Here is a 23,047-nt window from a genome sequence, read left to right as displayed (position 1 = left end):
TATTCGGAGTGCAGCCTCCGCTTAATAATGAAGCAATTATTGTTCAGGAGCCTCTGACTGCGGATAAATAAGCGGAAAGATTTCAAATCGAAACCTCATGCTCCAGTTCAATGCTCTGAGAATGTGGAATACTGACAACCGCCAATACCAAGACCTGCTTCCAAAAAAAGTTCTACAGTAAAAGACTGGAATTAGCAGGAAAATCAGCAAGTTTCTCAGAGAGAAGTTGCATACATTAGTCTCCTGGATATGCCAGTTGGTGGAGTGAAGGATAGCAATTTGTTTGTAGCAGATTGTTTTTCTTAAACTCTACATATATAAAATCTAAATTTTCCTATGACATAACAACTTACTGTACACATACAGGTTCATTGATTTATATTCAAGATGCAATCATGCTGGAGATGCATATTTAATGCACAAAGGTTAGAGGCTATTAATTAAAACTTGGCTTGAAAATTGCAGTTTGCCTGTATATGGACTTCAATACAAGCTACAGAATGTTTAGTAGTTTAGATACTTTAGACTGCCTGCTCCACCAGCATCCCTGCATACTATTTTATCCATGATATCTAGTCTATATTTCACAGAATCATGTGTTTGCCTGGATAAGCTCTAATTCTTTGGCCACACAGGACAAAATAGCTGCAGGTAAACTGCTGTGACTTTTCTGCAGGCTAAAGTGCAACAATTAACAATTGTAAACTAGTTTTAATAAATCTCTTGTATATATTATATTAAAATGATGCAGCATAAAGTGTATAGTTATGGATTAGACCAGCAAAATTCAATCTTTGCAATGTAAAGTTTGAAAACCATCATTGAAGAATCTTAATTGGTCACTTACTTTGCACCAAAATTTGCACAGTACAAGTGAACATAAGAATCTTTGTCATGTATCTTACTTCTTTCTCCACTTATTTTGTCTCCTATCTTCCTCCCTTTTTCGTTCAAATGTTGCTCTCCACTCTTAACTCTGCTGATTTCTATCTTGCTAGCAAGATGAAACCAAACTGACAGAGGTCTCAGATTTCACTGACTGTATGTAGGCAGGGCAGCATCTGCCATGAGGCGAGATGCGTATCTTACTTCAGGCAGCAGAGGCTAGAGCCCTGAGTGGGGGCGGCATGTTGATATGTTGAATGAGGGTGATTTGGGAGCCCACGACTGCCCGAATAGCCCATCAAAAAAAATTGATTGCCCTTGTGCCTTTAAGACACAGACGCAATTAGTGGATGGAGCATCACATCACCGTTGCTCCATATCCAGTGCAGGACACAAGTGCTGCGTGATGAAGCCCCCTGCTTTCCGGCAAAGAAGACGCTGCCGGAGGAAGACCTGCCAGAAGCAACGTTCCTCTACACTGATGAGCTGCCGGCATAGCATCACTGGCCACTGGCCATATGTTTTATGTTCATTGGGGGTAATCATAGAGGGCTGGTTTCTAATATGTGCTATATATTGTACCTAGGGAGGGGGCATCTGTATATGGGGGCTGGATTCTAATATGGAGGGATGGAAGGGGCTTTATTATAAGATAACTGGGGCTGCATTTGTACAGTGGAGGTGGATACTAATATAGGGGGCCTGCGTATAAATAACTGTGGGGGTATATGTATATGGGGAGCTTTACATCATATTACTTATGGGCTGTGTACTAATATGTAGGGGGGGCTGTATATAATAAAACTGGGGGAATCTTTGTTTTGGGGCTAGGTATTTATATGGGGGGCTCTATATAATATACCTTGTGGCTCATCTGTACATGAAGCTGTATATAACTGTGGGCATCTGCATATGTGGGCTGCATATGTAGTATTCTATGTATGTAAACTTGTTGAGGACTGTATATAAGGGACAGATTTTAATTCAACCGAGGCTGTCTGTGTAGGGTACTATATAATTAAACTTGGTGGTGAGGTGTATATAGGGACTGGATTTTAATGAAACTGAAAATAATATATTTGGGGAGGGGGGTTTGCATAAATGCATATATGGAGGCCTAAGTTAAAGTGGGATCTGTATACTGCATATAAAATCATTAGGGGTTGTATATTAACTAGAGGGGGGTCTGTACATAACAGGGTGCCATAAAAAGATTAGAGGACATTGTATATTGGGCCTCACACGATGCGTTAGCTTTGTGTTTGGCAGCGCATTCATATATGTGTATCTTGATAAGTTTTGCCTGATGCATTTGTACTGAGTTTGAAAACACAATATAAAAGCATCATGTGAACACATCCTTAAACACAGCTGTAAATTAATTAGAGGGTGCTATATATGATATACAACAACTAATTGTACCCTTTAACGACCCATGACATAATAGCATGTCATGGGTCGGCTGCGGATGCATGGAGTGAGCAAATTGTAGCAAACACTTACCAGTAACAACCGCAATCGGTATGTTATCCCGTCCATCGCCGCCGGCAAATCTATCGGTGGCTTCAATAAGATGGTGTTATCGGCGAGCGGCGATGGATTGCCATGACAGCCTCTGAAGACCCGAGGCTGTCTCATTTTAACCCATTCATTACAATGTTCAATTATCGCAGTATATGGTAGGATCAATCAGACAACCTAGGGTTAAGAAACCCTAGGGGGGTCTAAAAAATAGTAAAAATAAAAAAAGTTTAAAAAAACCCTAAAAACTCAAATCACCCCCCCCCTTTCCCCAGAAGTCATAAAAATATAAATAAACATTAAAAATCATTAACAGTTTAGGTATCACCACATCCGAAAATGCCAATCAAAATATAATAAAGGTTTTTCACTGCCGCAGCAGTGCTGATCCTTAGGTTCCATGCATATGTCCGCATGAGCAGAAGTGTGCCGTGAGCTGCAAACTGGCTGCAGAAGGAGGGGATGAGCTGCTGTGCCCCAAGCCAGACATGAATTGGACATGCCCAGCCTTTTGCGGTACGGCCCCGGGCTGGCTGTGCACAATGCATAGCTATGGCAGTAAGCTGCCGTGTTTGTGGCTAGCTCACTGCTGGGATTTGCAGATGTGTACATGGAGCCTTAAGCATATACATCGAATAACTGATTTCTGAAAAGTTTCTTAAAAGGTGAAGTGTACTTTAGTATAGCTAAAACAGACACATTTAGAGTATTTTAGTGGTGGATAATGTTGCAGCAGAATCTGCTATTCTAATACCTTGACACATTAATATGTTGTGCCTAATAACAAATTGAGCTATGCCAGACTGTTCAACTCAGCACTACTTTACCTGCAAATACCAAAATCTCTCATCCATGAACACACCACACAACGCTTGCCGCTAATACATCAGTGTTCCTTCCAGTGATCCGTGACATCTCCATGCAGGAACTAATTGATAGGGAGCAATCTACTAGAACATATACTAATAAATGGAAAATATACAGAAAGGGCATAAAGCGCTAATTTTCAACTTACTTGGCTAATATAGAAATATTCAGATGCTAAAACATCTATGATAAAATCGAATCTTTCAAATCAAATTCACCCCCATTTATTTAATCTGTAACTAAGTTTCCTGGTTGACAAAAAGCTTGGTATATAAATTGGATTTTGCCTTTTTTTTGCATGACATTTCTTTACATACTGTGAAACACATTGGGCACATTTACTAAGGGCTTTGCACCGCACTTTTGTCGGAAGGTGCACGTTCTTTTAGGCTAAAACGGCTTGCACAGGTACGGTATTTAAGAAGTGTCCCCTTCATTTAGCAGACGTCAAATTCTTTTTATAACAATGATGCCCAATCTGTTGAAAACTATAATCTGATAGCGGTACATGTCACTCCTTACGGAACTGATGGTAGGCCGAAGTAGAATACTGCTCCTCCTGGAACCTGTAATGGCTCAAAATGAGCAGTTTATGTTGTTATTTTAAGCAACAGTCACTAAGTACAAAACACTAAATTACATATACCACTTCATCAACGCTGTGTGGCTGTCCAGTTTCCCTTCTTTAAATCTGTCCATCTGTCCAAGAGAAGAGCTTTTTTATGAATTAACTCATTTTAAGCAATGGAGCAGAAACTTTTTATTTTCTTTGAAAACACAGACTCATTGAAAATAACAGGTACCCACCCACCCCTTGACTAGTATAAGCTAATACAGAATATAAAGTTCTTTAAAACAGGTGCATATTAGAGATGAGCGAACATACTCGTCCGAGCTTGATGCTCGATCAAGCATTAGCGTACTCGTAACTGCTCGTTGCTCGGACGAGTATTTCGCCCGCTCGAGAAAATGGCAGCTCCCGCCGTTTTGCTTTTTGGCGGCCAGAAACAGAGCCAATCACAAGCCAGAAGACTCTGCACTCCACCCAGCATGACGTGGTACCCTTACACGTCGATAGCAGTGGTTGGCTGGCCAGATCAGGTGACCCTGGGATAGACTAGCCGCTGCCCGCGCTGCTCGGATCATTCTCTGTCTGGATGCCGCTAGGGAGAGAGATGCTGCTGGTCAGGGAAAGCGTTAGGGTGTTCTATTAGCTTACTGTTAGGCAGGAGTGATTCTACAAGAACCCAACAGCCCTTCTTAGGGCTACAATAACGTTATACTTTTTTTTTTTATTTGCTTGTGGCTGGGCTTGCTGGCACTAGTAGTGCAGCTAGTACCATATTGTGAGGAATTAGCAGGGGGACTTGCTACCGTTGTGTTTAGCTCTTAGTGACACACATATCCACCTCAAACACCAAAGTGGGAAAATTTATTAGGGGTTTGATTTCAATTAGGCACAGTCTGCCAGTTTCTTTTTATTTTACGTTTATTTTTTTAATAACTCAGCGTCATCTCATCTGGCATAGTAGTGTGCTTTAATACTTGGCTAGAAAATAGCCATAGGAGAATCCAAACGGCTTACTTACGCCTACAGTAGCGTTATATATATTTGATTTCTGGTTGATCTGCTGGTGGCTGTAGTTGTTGCAGTGCATCTACTAGCAAATTGTGAGCAATTTGGAGTGAGACTTGCGACCACTGTGTTTTGCGCTTAGTGACGCACATATCCATCGCAAAGACCGAAGTGGGAAAATTTATTAGGGCCCGGGGTTGTATTTCAATTAGGCACAGTCTGCCATTTCCTTTTTTATTTTACGTTTATTTTTTTCATAACTCAGCGTCATCTCATCTGGCATAGTAGTGTGCTTTAATACTTGGCTAGAAAATAGCCATAGGAGAATCCAAACGGCTTACTTACGCCTACAGTAGCGTTATATATATTTGATTTCTGGTTGATCTGCTGGTGGCTGTAGTTGTTGCAGTGCATCTACTAGCAAATTGTGAGCAATTTGGAGTGAGACTTGCGACCACTGTGTTTTGCGCTTAGTGACGCACATATCCATCGCAAAGACCGAAGTGGGAAAATTTATTAGGGCCCGGGGTTGTATTTCAATTAGGCACAGTCTGCCATTTCCTTTTTTATTTTACGTTTATTTTTTTCATAACTCAGCGTCATCTCATCTGGCATAGTAGTGTGCTTTAATACTTGGCTAGAAAATAGCCATAGGAGAATCCAAACGGCTTACTTACGCCTACAGTAGCGTTATATATATTTGATTTCTGGTTGATCTGCTGGTGGCTGTAGTTGTTGCAGTGCATCTACTAGCAAATTGTGAGCAATTTGGAGTGAGACTTGCGACCACTGTGTTTTGCGCTTAGTGACACACATATCCATCGCAAAGACCGAAGTGGGAAAATTTATTAGGGCCCGGGGTTGTATTTCAATTAGGCACAGTCTGCCATTTCCTTTTTTATTTTACGTTTATTTTTTTCATAACTCAGCGTCATCTCATCTGGCATAGTAGTGTGCTTTAATACTTGGCTAGAAAATAGCCATAGGAGAATCCAAACGGCTTACTTACGCCTACAGTAGCGTTATATATATTTGATTTCTGGTTGATCTGCTGGTGGCTGTAGTTGCTGCAGTGCATCTACTAGCAAATTGTGAGCAATTTGGAGTGAGACTTGCGACCACTGTGTTTTGCGCTTAGTGACGCACATATCCATCGCAAAGACCGAAGTGGGAAAATCTATTAGGGCCCGGGGTTGGATTTCAATTAGGCACAGTCTGCCATTTCCTTTTTTATTTTACGTTTATTTTTTTAATAACTCAGTGTCATCTCATCTGGCATAGCAGTGTGCTTTCATACTTGGCTAGAAAATAGCCATAGCAATAGGATAGCATCGTTTGGTTTTAAAAACTAAAAAACACACAAAAAAAAAAAAACAGAAAAAAAAGTTAAAAAAAAAATTAAAGTTATAACTCTCATTTTCAAAATGTTTAACCCGAGGGCTAGGGGTAGAGGACGAGGGCGGGGACGTGGGCGTCCAACTACTGCAGGGGTCAGAGGCCGTGGTCCTGGGCTGGGTGAGACACCACCTGCTTATGAGGGAGCAGGGGAACGCCGCAGAGCTACACTCCCTAGGTTCATGTCTGAAGTTACTGGGACTCGTGGTAGAGCACTGTTGAGGCCAGAACAGTGCGAACAGGTGATGTCGTGGATTGCCGACAATGCTTCGAGCAATTTGTCCACCAGTCAGTCTTCCACGCAGTCCACCCATGTCACCGAAATCGGCACTCCTCCAGCTCCTGCACCTCAGCCTCCTCCCCCCCAGTCTGCCCCCTCCCAGCAAAATTTGCCATTTGAACCGGCATACTCTGAGGAACTGTTTTCTGGACCCTTCCCACAGTCACAAACCACTTGTCCGGTTGCTGATGAGCAATTTTCCGATGCCCAGGTTTTCCACCAGTCGCAGTCTGTGGGTGATGATGACCTTGTTGACGTACTGGAAGAAGTGTGTAAAGAGGTGTCCGACGATGAGGAGACACGGTTGTCAGACAGTGGGGAAGTTGTTGTCAGGGCAGGAAGTCCGAGGGGGGAGCAGACTGAGGGATCGGAGGATGATGAGGTGACAGACCCAAGCTGGGTTGAGAGGCCGGGTGAACACAGTGCTTCTGAGACGGAGGAGAGTCCTCGACCAGAACAGGTTGGAAGAGGCAGTGGTGGGGCCAGACGGAGAGGCAGGGCGAGAGCTGGTGCATCAGCGCCAAATGTGTCAACTAGTGAAGCTCCCGTGGCGAGGGCTCCTGCGGCGAGGGCTTAATGTGCACATCTCCAGATTGCTAAGCCTGGAGATGCTGCCCTATAGGCTAGTAGAGACCGAGGCCTTTCGCAGCCTCATGGCGGCGGCCGCCCCTCGGTATTCGGTCCCCAGCCGCCACTACTTTTCCCGATGTGCCGTCCCAGCCCTGCACCAGCACGTGTCAGACAACATAATCCGTGCCCTGACCAACGCCGTTTCTGACAAGGTCCACCTGACCACGGACACATGGACGAGTGCTGCCGGGCAGGGCCACTATATATCGCTGACGGCACATTGGGTTAACTTGGTGGAGGCTGGGACCGAGTCTGACCCTGCGGCTGGTCATATACTGCCGACGCCGAGGATTGCGGGGCCTACCTCGGTCCAGGTGTTTCAGGCCTACTATGCCTCCTCCTCCTCCCACCCCTCCTCCACCTCCTCCTCCGAACGACCATCCGTGGGCATGGCGCCATCAGTCGGTAGCTCTAGGCACAGCAGCAGTGCCGTCGCTAAGCGACAGCAGGCGGTGCTCAAACTGCTGAGCCTAGGCGATAAAAGGCACACCGCCCAAGAACTATTATAGGGCATCACGGCGCAGACTGATCTGTGGCTGGCACCGCTGAACCTGAAGCCAGGCATGGTTGTGTGTGACAACGGCCGTAACCTGGTGGCTGCTCTGCAACTCGGCAGACTGACACATGTGCCATGCCTGGCCCATGTGTTAAATCTGATAGTTCAGCGTTTCCTCAAGACATACCCCAATCTGTCTGATTTGCTCACGAAGGTGCCCCGCATCTGTGCGCATTTCAGGAAGTCCAGCACAGATGCTGCCACTCTCAGGGCAGCACAGCGCCGCCTCCAACTGCCCGCTCACCGACTGTTGTGCGACGTGCCCACGAGGTGGAATTCAACACTGACCATGTTATCCAGAGTTTACCAGCAGCGCCGAGCGATTGTAGACTGCCAGATGTCAACTTCCACCAGAACTGGTAGTCAGGTCAGTCAGCTTCCTCAAGTCTACAATGAGGAGTGGACGTGGATGTCTGATATCTGTCAGGTGCTGAGTAACTTTGAGGAGTCAACACAGATGGTCAGTGGCGATGCCGCCATCATCAGCCTCACCATCCCGCTGCTTGGCCTGTTGAAAAACTCTCTGGTCAGCATGAAGTCGGAAGCTTTGCGCTCCTCACAAGAGACGGGGGAAGAAGATTCCCTTGTTGATAGCCAAAGCACCCTTAGGTCTGTTTCTCAGCGCATATCGGAGGAGGTGGAGGTGGAGGAGGATGAGGAGGAAGAGGAGGAGAATGTTGGCGAGACACAAGAGGGGACCATTGTTGAGTCCTTCACTGTTGAGCGTGTATGGGCAGAAGAAGAGGAGTTGGAGGAGTTGGAGGAGGAGGAAATGGACAGTCAGGCCAGTGAGGGGAGTGAATTCTTACGCGTTGGTACTCTGGCGCATATGGCAGATTTCATGCTAGGCTGCCTATCCCGTGACCCTCGCGTTCAAAGAATTTATTCCAGCACCGATTACTGGGTGTTCACTTTCCTGGACCCACGGTACAAGCAAAATCTTTCCACTCTCATCCCTGGAGAGGAAAGGAGTGTGAGAATGCATGAATACCAGCAAGCCCTGGTGCACAAGCTGAAACAGTATTTCCCTTCTGACAGCACTAGCGGCAGAGTGCGCAGTTCTGCGGGACAAGTAGCGAGGGAGAGTAGGCGAGCAGGCAGCTTGTCCAGCACTGGCAAGGGTACGCTTTACAAGGCTTTTGCCAGCTTTATGTCACCCCAGCAAGACACTGTCACCTGTCCCCAGTCTCGGCAGAGTAGGGCTGATCTTTACATAAAGATGGTGAGGGAGTACGTAGCTGACCATACCATCGTCCTAAATGATCACACAGCTCCCTACAACTACTGGGTTTCAAAGCTGGACATGTGGCATGAACTGGCGCTGTACGCCTTGGAGGTTCTTGCCTGCCCTGCCGCTAGCGTCTTGTCCGAGCGGGTTTTCAGTGCAGCTGGTGGCATCATCACCGATAAGCGTACACGCCTGTCGACTGACAGCGCTGACAGACTGACGCTTATCAAGATGAATAAAGCCTGGATTTCTCCTAATTTCCAATCTCCACCAGGTGAAGGAAGCTCAACCTGAATAATTTATCCACTCCTCCTCCTCCTCATTTTCCTCCTTCTCCTCCTCTTTGTACAGTAAAGCAGAGGAAACTGGCTATTTTTTGACAGGGCCCACTGGCTCTAGCTATAGTACTTTATGCATTTAATTTTTATGGAGGGCCACCGACCCGGTCCTCTGTTTTAAACAATTTTTGGGAGTGCCACATACAGGCACTCAATCTATTCAATTTTTCTGGAGGGCCACCTACCTGCTCCTCTGGTTTGAAAACTTTTTTGGACTGCCACATACAGGCACTCAATCTATTCAATTTTTCTGGAGGGCCACCTACCTGCTCCTCTGGTTTGAAAACTTTTTTGGACTGCCACATACAGGCACTCAATCTATTCCATTTTTCTGGAGGGCCACCTACCTGCTCCTCTGGTTTGAAAACTTTTTTGGACTGCCACATACAGGCACTCAATCTATTCAATTTTTATGGAGGGCCACCTACCTGCTCCTCTGGTTTGAAAACTTTTTTGGACTGCCACATACAGGCACTCAATCTATTCCATTTTTATGGAGGGCCACCTACCTGCTCCTCTGGTTTGAAAACTTTTTTGGACTGCCACATACAGGCACTCAATCTATTCCATTTTTCTGGAGGGCCACCTACCTGCTCCTCTGGTTTGAAAACTTTTTTGGACTGCCACATACAGGCACTCAATCTATTCAATTTTTATGGAGGGCCACCTACCTGCTCCTCTGGTTTGAAAACTTTTTTGGACTGCCACATACAGGCACTATCCAAATTGAATTGTCTCCATAGCAGCCTCCACACGTTGTCTCCATTGCTACCTCCAAAAGTCGTCCATATAGCTGCCTCCATACATCGTCCCTTTATCAAACGAGGTGTGTCAGGCCGAAATTTGGGTTGTTTTCATGGATTCCACATCAAAGTTGTTAACTTTGTCGCCACCCTGCTGTGTTATCCACAAAATACACTGGCAAACTTTTACCATTTACGGATATTATTTCAGCGCTTCTTGCGCATCTGTTTACATTCCCCTCACCCGCCATATCCTAAACTTATAAGAACGCTACTACACTTGATCTTATACAAAAGGTTCTTAGAAGTGCTGTTTGGGGAGTAGCCTAGAGACAGGGGCTTGGATTGGCGAAAGCTCGCCTGGCAGCGGAGCGCCAGCTCCATGCCAAGAACCAACTAACATAGTTTTAACTGCAGCACCTTTAATCTACTACTAGTTCACTGCCTCCATACATGGCCGCCTTATCAAACGTGCTGTGTCAGGCAGAATTTTGGGTTGTTTTCATGGCTTCCACAACAAACTTGTTAACTTTGTCGCCACCCTGCTGTGTAATCCTCAAAATATACTGGCAAACTTTTACCATTTACGGATATTATTTCAGCGCTTCTTGCGCATCTGTTTACATTCCCCTCACCCGCCATATCCTAAACTTATAAGAACGCTACTACACTTGATCTTATACAAAAGGTTCTTAGAAGTGCTGTTTGGGGAGTAGCCTAGAGACAGGGGCTTGGATTGGCGAAAGCTCGCCTGGCAGCGGAGCGCCAGCTCCATGCCAAGAACCAACTAACATAGTTTTAACTGCAGCACCTTTAATCTACTACTAGTTCACTGCCTCCATACATGGCCGCCTTATCAAACGTGCTGTGTCAGGCAGAATTTTGGGTTGTTTTCATGGCTTCCACAACAAACTTGTTAACTTTGTCGCCACCCTGCTGTGTAATCCTCAAAATATACTGGCAAACTTTTACCATTTACGGATATTATTTCAGCGCTTCTTGCGCATCTGTTTACATTCCCCTCACCCGCCATATTCCAAACTTATAAGAACGCTACTACACTTAACTTGGTGCAGGCTGGGACCGAGTCTGACCCTGGGGCTGGTCATATACTGCCGACGCAGAGGATTGCGGGGCCTACCTCGGTCCAGGTGTTTCAGGCCTACTATGCCTCCTCCTCCTCCCACCCCTCCTCCACCTCCTCCTCCTCCGAATTACCATCCGTGGGCATGGCGCCATCAGTCGGTAGCTCTAGGCACAGCAGCAGTGCCGTCGCTAAGCGACAGCAGGCGGTGCTCAAACTGCTGAGCCTAGGTGATAAAAGGCACACCGCCCAAGAGCTATTACAGGGCATTCCACATCAAACTTGTTAACTTTGTCGCCACCGTGCTGTGTAAGCCACAAAATATACTGGAAAACTTTTTTCATTTACGGATATTATTTCAGCGCTTCTTGCGCAGATGTTTACATTCCCCTCACCCGCCATATCCCAAACTTATAAGAACGCTACTACACTTGATCTTATACAAAAGGTTCTTAGAAGTGCTGTTTGGGGAGTAGCCTAGAGACAGGGGCTTGGATTGGCGAAAGCTCGCCTGGCAGCGGAGCGCCAGCTCCATGCCAAGATCCAACTAACATAGTTTTAACTGCAGCACCTTTAATCTACTACTAGTTCACTGCCTCCATACATGGTCCCCTTATCAAACGAGCTGTGTCAGGCAGAATTTTGGATTGTTTTCATGGCTTCCATGTTAACTTTGTCGCCACCCTGCTGTGTAATCCACAAAATATACTGGCAAACTTTTATCATGTACCGATATTATTTGAGCGCTTCTTGCTCACCTCCTTTGGTTCCTCTCTGCCACCCATTGGTTTGAAGCCTGAGTCCATTTAGGGTATGTTGCCATGACACTCTCTAGCCTGCCGCTGCTGCCGCTGCCGCTGCCTCTGCATGCCGTCCCCTATAGTGTCAGGGTCAATTATTGGATGTTTTAGATGCTATCTAGCCTCATTCGGTAACTCTGTCATGGCCATGCTGTTGCCCATAATTTTGGCATAATGGTGCGATTAAGCAGCCTCAGAGGCATCGATGCATGCTGCCCCTGCTGTTTCCTGTCCATTTCCGTGGTGTTTCCATCCTTTTCTGAGGTTCCCAGGTGTTTGGCCAAGCTTCCCTGTGCAGAGCCTTGGTCCCCTTGAAAAATGCTCGAGTCTCCCATTGACTTCAATGGGGCTCGTTACTCGAAACGAGCACTCGAGCATCGGGAAAAGTTCGTCTCGAATAACGAGTACCCGAGCATTTTAGTGCTCGCTCATCTCTAGTGCATATATATAATATTAAGCTGCATCATAAAATAATTGTACATTATGGTTTGGTTATGGATGTAGGGCGAGAGCTCACCATCTGAGATCTTCACATAGACAACAGGTGTCTGCTGTATTATAATATGCTCAGTTATATGCAAACTGACACATTGGGGGTCATTTACTAAGGGCCCAATTCGCGTTTTCCCGACGTGTTACCCGAATATTTCCGATTTGCACCGATTTTCCATGAATTGCCCCGGGTTTTTGGCGCACGTGATCGGATTGTGGCGCATCGGCGCCGGCATGTACGCAACGGAAATCGGGGGGCGTGGCTGAACGAAAACCCGACGGATTCGGAAAAATTGCCGCATTTAAAACAAAAAATTGGTCGCACGGACCATACTCACATGCACCAGGAAGAGATCAGTGAACTCCGAAGAAACTCGGCGGACCTCGGCGCAGCAGCGACACCTGGTGGACATCGGGCGCAGGACCTTCATGAATCGCCGGAAGACCCGAACGCTCGTCCGAGAAGCCGCCGCTGGAACGTGAATGGACCGGGTAAGTAAATGTGCCCCATTCAGTCCTGGTAGTTAACCAGGTGCCATGATAGAACCCTCCCGCTACACCACAAGGGGCATTGCCATATTGGTGTGCCGCCATATTAGTGCCCCACCAATATGGTGGGGGGGGGTCATTGGTTGCTAATACATTTGTATTCCAGTATATTTTATAATCTATCAGACTCAAAAACTGTAAAAAAAAAAAAAAACCTGTAAAACAAATGTAAAAATGTATTTAAAATTGTAAAAAAAATTATCAATATTGCTCAAATTTCCATACAACATACAGGCGGTCCCCTACTTAAGGACACCCGACTTACAGACAACCCATAGTTACAGACGGACCCCTCTGCCCACTGTGACCTCTGGTGAAGCTCTCTGGATGCTTTACTATAGTCCCAGACTGCAATGATCAGCTGTAAGATGTCTGTAATGAAGCTTTATTGATAATTCTTGGTCCAATTACACCAAAAATTTTGAAACTCCAATTGTCACTGGGGCAAAAGAAAAAAAAAATTGTCTAGAACTTCCATTATAAAATATACAGTTTCGACTTACATACAAATTCAACTTAAGAACAAACCTCCAGACCCTATCTTGTATGTAACCCGGGGACTGCCTGTATATGAAGAAAATAAATAAATCTATACACCTTGTCCCAATATGCCTGATCAAAATATCAAAATATAATAGTAGTTAACCTACACAAGTAATAGTTTAAATGTCCAAATGAATTATTTTTTTTACCATTTTGTCACCCATATCAATTTGAACAAAAAGTGATCAAAAGGTCCTACAGTTTCCCAAACCATACCAGTAAAAACATCCGCATGTCTTTAATAAACTTAAACAAATCTTAACAAACGACTCTACAAACCTATATAAATGTATTACGTTTATGGTCACACTGACCAAAGAATAGGGGAAGTGTTAACATTGCACGGGGACACTGGGAAGTACAATTTGTCCTGCAGACAAAAACCCTCAAATATCTCTGTAAAAGGTTATGGATTTTGGAAGGTAGGGATTTAAAAAGGGAATTCTGAGCCCTCTAGGGGTTAAAACAAAAAAAAAAACAAATGTATCTATAGCACAGCAACAATCAAATGAGATGTGTCATTTATACTCTTGGGCAGTACACCCCGCCTTCAGGTTTGACACTTGTGGACAAATGTACTGGACCAGCTTAAATAAAAGATACCAAATAAATGAGTGTGATTATAAGAATATGTTCAGGATTCCAAAAGATAATGGCCCAGATGAATCATCAGTGAAGCAAACTGCATTTTATGTATATAATGGTGCACATCCCCCACTCTAAGGTCAGATAATCTAGCCCCCTGATACCGCGGGCCCAATAGCCGCTGCTATGGCTGCTACCACTTTAGTTACGCCCCTAAGTATTGTGATGTATTTGTTGTTGGCAGTGTTATAGTTGTTGTCTATTATAGTATCATAGTAAATAAGGTTAGCAAAAGACATCAATCTATCAAGTCTGACCTATTATACCAGGCTGATCCAGAAGAAGGCAAATACCTGTGTGCTATCCATTTTTTTTGTGGATGACAAAGGGGGTATATTTGAATACATATGTCTCAGAAGCTGGTTACACACAGATGACATATGTGCCGCAAAACGGACCATGGATTGTTTGCAACCTGAGAACATTTCATGTTCATGCGCAGCTATTCTTATTTTTAGACAAAAATACACATTGAAAGTTCCAAAACATTTCAATTAATTTACTACAAAGCTCCATCTGTCTTTATGAAGATGTAATTTACAAATATTTTTAACTAGCTAAAAGCAGAGCTTCTTCAAGTGATTATCTTGTCTATAGCAGCAACGTGTGATTATATGTGTTGATATCTGGGCTTAAATATCATCAAACTGAGGCATTCATAAGAGACCAATTAATACACAACACACTGTATGAAGAGGTGTCTGCTTTGCAGCCTATATTTCTTTTTTATTATAAAGGTGATACATTATATATTTATAGTATTGTGCAAAAGTTTTAGGCAGGTGTGAAAAAAAGCTGCAAAGTAAGAATGCTTTCAAAAATAGAAGTGTTAGTAGAAGTGATAAGAAGAATTTCTGCAGGAGGACAATGACTCCGAGCCATGTCTATCTTCTACTGTCTTGGTTGTAATGAAGAACAAGGAGACTTGTAAGTTGTGAAATGGTTGTTGATCTCAATATCATCCAGTGTATTTAGGATTACACAAAGGCACAGAAGATTCTGAAAATATGAGAATCTACAGCAGATATGTGGGTTCTTCTCCAAGATGTTTGGAACAATGGGGGTCATTTACTAAGGGCCCACGTTTTCCCGACGTGTTACCTGAATATTTCCGATTTGCAGCGATTTTTTCCTGAATTTCCCCAGGATTTTTGCGCACACAATCGCATCGGCGCCGGAATGCACGCAACGGAAATCGGGGGCGTGGTCGAACGAAAACCTGACTGATTCGGAAAAACCACCGCATTTTTAAAAAAAAAAGTGTCTCCACACGCGCTTACCTTCACCCACGATAGGATGGTGAACTTCAGTGCATTCCGATGGTCTTCAGCACAGCAGCGACACCTAGTGGACGTCGGAGGAACTGCCTTAGTGAATCCCGGCCGGACCCAAATCCACTGCAGAGAACGCGCCGCTGGATCACGAATGGACCGGGTAAGTAAATCTGTCCCAATGTCCCTGTTGAGATCTGTCAAAAACTGGGAAAAGTGTGTCTATTCATTTCATTACTCTTTCATTCATTCACTTTGCATAAACATTTAAATTAATAAATCTTTATGTTTATCATGGGTGATATATACAGTATATAGGCATTATAGAGTAATAACATGGTCAAATAATACAGTTTGAGTGAGGGCCCTGCTCACATGAGCTTAAAGTCTATGAGGATGAAGGGTTCAATGGTATCAAGTGCCGGCAGGGAGAAGAAATCAGGGGAGGTTAGTGAAAAGGGCGAGAAGTTACATGCAGTTCACAGGTATGATAGACCATCCATAAAGAAAATCTACCATGGGCAATCTACCATCAGAATTAGATCTGATGATAGATTCCTTCTGCCTGCCTCTCCCCTAATCATAACCCAGCTTTTAGTAATATGCAAATAAATTCCAGGGGCTACTGGGGCGTGTTATAGTCTTAACTCCTCATGGTAGGTTACCTTTAAAAGATTGGTGTTTAGGGCAAATTTGAAGCTTTGGTAGTTGGATATCAGTCTAATAGTACAAGTTAGGGCATTCTAGAGAATTGGTTTAGCTCAGGAGAAGTCCTGTATGGTTTGTTTTATGAAGTTCATCAACCAATAGAAACTGAGTTACTGGCTTGATGATGCGCCAGTAGGCGCGAAACGGCTCGTTGCCAGGCCCCGCTCCTCCCTGTACTATGCACCCAGAATAAAGTATCTTCACAGCATTGGTGAGTGCCGCTTATCCTTTCTTCTTTTACTGGACATTTTCCGGACTGCATGCTCATGCCAGCAGAGCACCACCAGCCGTGATACAACTGAAGGATATTTTGTGCCGGAGTCCACCACGGCTATTAGCATTGCCCCGGTTGTGATTTAAGGTATGATCCTTAGAACTGGATAGTGCCAAGTGTCTCCTTCTATTGTCTTCAGAAACTGAGTTATCCTTATTCTTTGTGTTAGTATAATTAGAGTCCTACCAGATATCCGCCATTTGCATGCTTTATTTTTAAATCTTTTATTTTATTGCCGTCTCGTACTATCCTTTACAGAAATGTTCACAGCTGAGCCCCGCTTTAATGAAGTGTCCACAGCAGAGACTCCCTTTAAACAATTGTCCACAGTGGAGCCTCCCTTTAAAGAAATGTCAACTGCAGAGCTCACTTTATTAAAATGTCCACTGTATAGATTCACTATAATTAAATGTCCACTGTAGAGCCCCCTTTAAATAAATGTCCACAACAGAGCCCCCCTTTAATGAAATGGCCACAGCAGAGGTCACTTTAATAAAATGACCACAGCAAAGCCCTCTCCCCAGAATTAAAATGTCTACTGTAGAGTCCCCCTTTAATGAAATGGTCATAGCAGGGCCCCTCCGTTAATGAAATGGCCACAACAGAAGGGCTCCCTTTAATGAAATGGCCACAGCAGCCCCCCACCCCAACAGAAATGTCTACGTTGATTCCCCTGAAAAAAAAGTATATTCACCACCATCATCTTCTTCCCGCGCTCTGTTTTCTCCTCTTCCGGCCCACATGCATACACTATGACATCATGCGGCCACGTCATATTATGTGCGCTCGGGCTGGAAGAGAAGACGGAGCCACGGGGAGAAGAGGCCAGAGGTGAATATAGCATTATTTTTTTTACCTGGTGATCTTCAAATCATGCCCGGGGATAGATTGCGTGAATGAGGGGTTCGACCAACCCCTCGCCGCTCCTCAGACTAAAGTTCTCCAGAGATCTCCATCAGCTCCATTGGATAGGGCCTAACTTGCTTTCGTGGGAAACCCTTTCACCCTTTAAGGACGCAGGGTATTTTCGTTCTCCAAAAATCCATAACTTTTTCATTTTTCTGTGTACAGAGCTGTGTAAGAGCTTATTTTATGCGTAACAAATTTTACTTTTCTGAGATGTTACATATTATTCTATGCCATGTACTGGGAAGCTGGAAAAAAATTCCAAATGTGGAAAAATGTAAAAAAATATGCATGTGCATGACATTCTTGTGAGCTAAGATTTTACGACTTTCACTGTGCAGTCCAAATAACTCCTCTGCTTTGTTCTTTGGTTCGGTACAATAACATTGATACCAAATTTATGTAGGTTTTATTGCATTTTCATAAATTTTTAAAGATTAAACAAATGTGTACGAGAGAGGGAAAAAAAATTGTTGCCATCTTCTGACGCCATTTTCTGTTATGGAGGTCACCGCCAGCAATAACTTGTTTTATATTTTAATAGATCAGGCATTTTGGGACGCGGCGATACTTAATGTGTTTGTGATTTTTACAGTTTATTATGTTTTGTATCCATTCTAGAGAAAGGGGTGTGACTTGAATTTTTAAGATTTTATAAATTTTTTACATTTTTTTAACTTTTTTAAAAAAAATGTTTTCACTATTTCTTAGACCCTCTAGGGTACTTTAACCCTAGATTTTCTGATCGTTCCTACCATATACTGCAATGTAACTGTATTGCAGTATATGGAGTTTTTGCATAGGATTCATTACAATGAGCACCTGGCATGCAGCCTCAGGTCTGACATAGACCCGAAGCTGTCATGGCAACCGATTGCCTAATGATAAATAACCCCCTATATGTGTGCTATACAGCAGAATTTATGTTGCCCTTACACAGGTCAAAAGTGATTTTGCACAAAAAAGCTCAATCTATCGTATATAGAGCAGAGTATATAAAGCTGATCATAGTACTTTGAAGGAAGATCCCTAGAATCATCCAATGCAATGGCAGAAACAAAATGAGAGGGTAAATTAATATTTGCCATCTAACGCTGCTGTTGTGTACATAATTTATTAAACTATGTTTCTTGTGTTATTGCCAATGGTAACACAATGATGATGTGTTGACACTACCCCCCTGATGGAGTCAATCAATGAAAGACTGACAGGAGACAAGATGAGTTTGGTTATTTTCATGTAATGTCATACAGAATTCATGAACAGGGTCCTTAGCCCTGGACTCCACTCTTTTAGCCATGTCCAAGAATCACCTACACAAGCCCAGTGTATTTTAGGATGTAGGTGGACACAGTCGTGTTATTAGCCAGCATGTTCTACTACATTTTCCTTTTCATGGACCACAGCGGGGTGACTTTGTCTGGGTGAAGCTTCTCCTGTCAATGCCAGATGATTACTGGTGGCTCATCAAGCCAAGACCAATTAAATAAAATGCTTAGATGACCTGTTTAATTTGGCCAAGTTTTTTTAACCATTTAAAGGGGTTTGATTTAGTGTGATGGTCTAGTATATATCCATGGATCGGCAGTGCTCCAGTGCTCTCCTCTTTCTAAAGGCTGAGGGCTTTACACTAATATTTCAGTGGTTCCAGCTATGGGACTCCGAGCCATTACACAGCTCTTGTCTATCTTCTGCATAGATGATAAATGTACCTTGTAGAAAACCCTTTAGGTAAATATGATTGAAGTACAGTACAAGCTGAAAAGTACAGGGGTGAAGGCGTGAGATGGCAGCATATTGTAAAACACACATCTATAGGTATCTATAGAGGAAAGATAGTAAATAAATAAGGGTAAGGACACATTTTTCAACTATTTATGACCTTCTATTTGTTAGGCTCAGAAAATTGCATCAAAGACTAGTTTTAGCACACACCATCCCAAAGTTTTCAGATTACACTACGTTTATGAAACATTTAGATTTATGAATATTCTTTTTTTAACTGCCTGTATGTCCACTTCTGTAGCTCACAGTATTGTCAGCCTGATGGCATCCGAAAGATGATGCTGTTATCTTTAATATGACATACTCTGGGTACTATAGAAGATAGTGACACTACCCCTGCAACCACTAAACTTGACTCATCTCATGTGAAAATGGGATAAGAAGAGTCATATTTTCCTGACTTTTGGGGAGATTTTTTTTCATATGGTAAATGTAAGGTAAACATATAGGATTTCACATAAAAGAAGGAATTTAGAAAGGAAATTCAGACTAGAGGGAACTACTAGTGTAGTGGAGTAAAACCTGGTGACTTGTCCCCTTTAAGAAAAGCTTTTAAGAAAATCTAAAATCAAAATCCATCATGATAAACTAGGGACACTGTGCCCATGGTAATCTTTTTATATTTATTATTCATGACACCTTCATTCCAAAATCAACTTTTGACTTTGGGGGTGTTACCAGAGCCCCTTCACGCTGCAATTGCTGTTTCACTGTCTCTTCCTCCTGCTCTGCTCCCTCAGCACTTCCCCCTCCTTCTGCTTGATGTCAGATTATTGTAGCAGAGGAAGTTTCAGCGAACAGTGGGAGGAGGGAATTCTCCTTGCACACTGTAACATCCTGGGTAGCTGCAACACGGAGGAGCTGTGGTAATACACCCAAGCATTAGCATAATTTTAAAAGTTACCAGAAGCCATGGATAACAAATATAAGAAGATTACCACAGTCACTGTGCCTGGATCTATAAATTAATGTATGTGGCTTATCATTCTGGATTTTCATGGTAGATTTTATTTAAACCTTTAGAAACACTTGAACATATGTTAAATAACAAATGTTTCCAGTCTTTAAAGATGATTCTTATCACAGGCACTTGCACAACCGTATTCTTTTATGGCCACGGTACCATGCTATAGATGTAAGCCATATATTATAGAGCTCACACCCAGCTTAAATACACAGAAACTATGTAAAAAGTCCCAAAAACACATAATTGATGTAAATTGGACTGTTTATTACATTTTCATGTCACTGTTTATTTTTAGTCCTTTACTGCATTCTGCCTTTTAAAGGGGTATTCCACTCTAGACACATAAGATATAAAGATTCTTATTGGTGGGAGGGGGTAATGTCCATTACCAATAATATACATAAATATCAACTCATACATTTTACCTTTATTGCAGCCAAAATGTAAATCTACCCTCTCCCCTTGTTTACCAAACTTCTCTCCCAGTTTGACTAAGTTGCCTTGTATATGAAGTATGTAAAATCTAATCCATGCAGCATTGTATATAGTCTCCGCTATGAGCTCAGGTCACCCCAGCCATAGCCTTGCTTATAAGTGTGTCTTATTTGTGGACAGCCCAGATCATGTATCCTTCTTATATAAACATAACATGAAATAAAGTAACATTTTCTATGCATGAGATATAGGATTCTACCTTCCTGACACTTTTTGTCACTTACTTGTCTATGTCAAAGTCCTTGTATTCTGCTATGAAGAGTCCTGAGTAGTCCACACTCAGGAAGCCTTGGTAGTCCAGCTGCAGAAGGTACAGGTTACCTGCTAGCAGGGGTCTCTCCAGCTCCAGCACCAGGTACTGATGGACCTCAGAATGCCATAGGTTGGTGATATTAAAGCTCTGCCCATGGTCCAGGGAGCTGGCATGTGTGTCTTGTAAGTGTGAGGGCACCTTTTCTTTATGGAGGTAGGTTCTGACAGCATTATTTAGTTTGTGCCACTGTTTGCCCTCAGTTTGCTGACTCTTGTAGTTTAACCCTGTAGTGAGTGGTGCCAGCTGTGCCAGGGTAATGTTCAGATTGGAGCTATGCAGCAGCACGATGTCTGTGCCATGTACACAGGTGATGGTGATGTTCACCTGCCCAGACAGGGGGTAGTTACCCCCAGCATCAGGTTCTGTCCTTGGCCACAGCTCCAGGTCGTAGTGTAGAGGCACCAGGTCGGGGGGTAGCCTGGGGTTGTCCCATATACCGGGTCGCCCTGTGGCATCTGGAGGTGAGGTAAAGGTAACAGGAGGGGTCGTCAGGTTATGACAGGAGGGGTCCTCAGTGGCAGGCAGTGCCAGCTCAGCTCCTCTAGTCCGTGCATACAGAGATGCCAGCACTATCAGTGCCAGCAGCAGGGCAGCCAGCAGCAGTGCCAGCAGGGCAGCAGACGTCCTGCTCAGGTAGAAGCCAGAGGAAGTCTTGGGTCCCATGGTGCAGAGTCCTGAGATGAGTCCTGGGCTCTGCTGTACACTCAGTGCTGGGTGTGTCACAGGGGGGCAGGCGATTGCTCCATAGATTTTGGGGCTGGAGAATGTGCAACAGGAGGAAGAGAAAAGCTTCTCTAGTCTGGATCCACAGATATATACATATATATATATATATATATATATATACATATACTACATGAGCAGCAGCTAGAGGGGGAACTCCTGCAAATGATACACAGCACACAACAGCTCCCCATGCAGCAATCATGTCATAGACAGGACCCAGCCCACAGGAAAACTATGCAACATGAATAGAAGAAATGGAAATAATTACATAGAAAGGAAGGGTGATATCAAGAACAATGCAGAAGATGAATCAAGATAAGAAAACACAGATCCTCCATGGCTGTACCCAGCACCACTTACTCTATGTCCCCTGGAGGTGCACTCTTAGGGGCTTTGTCTTATTATTGCAGCTGTGGCATCTTATTTTACTTACTTTCGTCACAGGAAAACAATGTACTAGATAACTAGATGACAGAAAACTCCACCTAAGATCTACTTCATTTTCTTGTGAATTCTGCCTTATAGATATAGAAAATAGACATTTGTATTTGTAGACTATAGGACTAAATATAATATATAATATAGGACTGAAAGTTGTCAGATTGTAACTAAACTGATAAATAGGACAAATCTTTAGTACAGTCCTATCCACAGGAAAAGGGAGATGTAAACTCTGAATAGGGATAGCTTCATGTTGTTAGTTTATGCACTATTCTTATAGACAGTCATCATGGAGAGTACAGTGCAATGGCAGCACAAAAGCTCAAGCTCTATTCATTAGACTTGGTCATACACACAGATCTTGCCCATAATATACAGCAATAACTGGACTGTTGGTGTGAGCTGGCTGTTCACACATATTTCTGTACCTTATAGTATAAGGTAGTCATGGTCACTTTGTCTCTTTTTCTATTGTTACAGCTATCACAGCGCCACTCTTGCATATGGGCTGTGTCTGGGACTGCAGATCAGATTTATCATATTTTTTTTTTAAAGTAGATGTATGTTCTTTTGCTTTATAGGAGAGGGTGTGGATGAAGCCAAGGGCTAGGTATATGTATTGGGGCACATTTACTTAGAAAGTCGGAAACTAAAAGTGCTATTTCCGTGTATAATGCTGGGTGCGGCGACTCACTAAGATTGTGCGCCCGAAATCATGAATATGTTGCTTCCCCGCATTGGCCCGACAGAGTTCTCCCATCTTTTTTGTGGTGCACCTTTAACATACAACGTGTGGCACAATTTGCAAGTTAAATACGGCGCTCGGTCCGAATCAGTTGGACCGTCCGACGGCACACCCCCCTAATTTGTGCCGCATGGTGGCTAGCGCAGCTGCACCACAAAAAGGTACCAGTGCAAGCCGGATTAGCCTAGAAGAACGTGAACAGTCCGCCGAAAGTGCAGCACAAAGCCCTTAGTAAATGAGCTCCATTAAGCAAGACACAGACACAGCCATGAACTTATGCTAAA

At 43.6% G+C, this 23,047-nt stretch overlaps 1 protein-coding gene across 1 annotated transcript in view; it reads right to left on the bottom strand.

Moving 5' to 3' along the window:
- Positions 1 to 21,680, bottom strand: part of LVRN (laeverin) — a 91,867-nt gene extending 70,187 nt beyond the window's left edge. The window contains exon 1 of the mRNA XM_072140970.1: positions 20,763 to 21,680. Coding sequence (XP_071997071.1) covers positions 20,763 to 21,514 — 752 coding nt within the window. The 5' untranslated portion in view covers positions 21,515 to 21,680. The remainder of the gene's footprint in view (positions 1 to 20,762) is intronic.
- Positions 21,681 to 23,047: the final 1,367 nt, after the last annotated feature.

The sequence above is a fragment of the Engystomops pustulosus genome, chromosome 1 (genome assembly GCF_040894005.1).
Source record: "Engystomops pustulosus chromosome 1, aEngPut4.maternal, whole genome shotgun sequence".
Classification (NCBI taxonomy): Eukaryota; Metazoa; Chordata; class Amphibia; order Anura; family Leptodactylidae; genus Engystomops; species Engystomops pustulosus.
The sequence above is the reverse complement of the archived record's forward strand: the minus strand, read 5'-3'. Positions and strand labels throughout refer to the sequence as shown.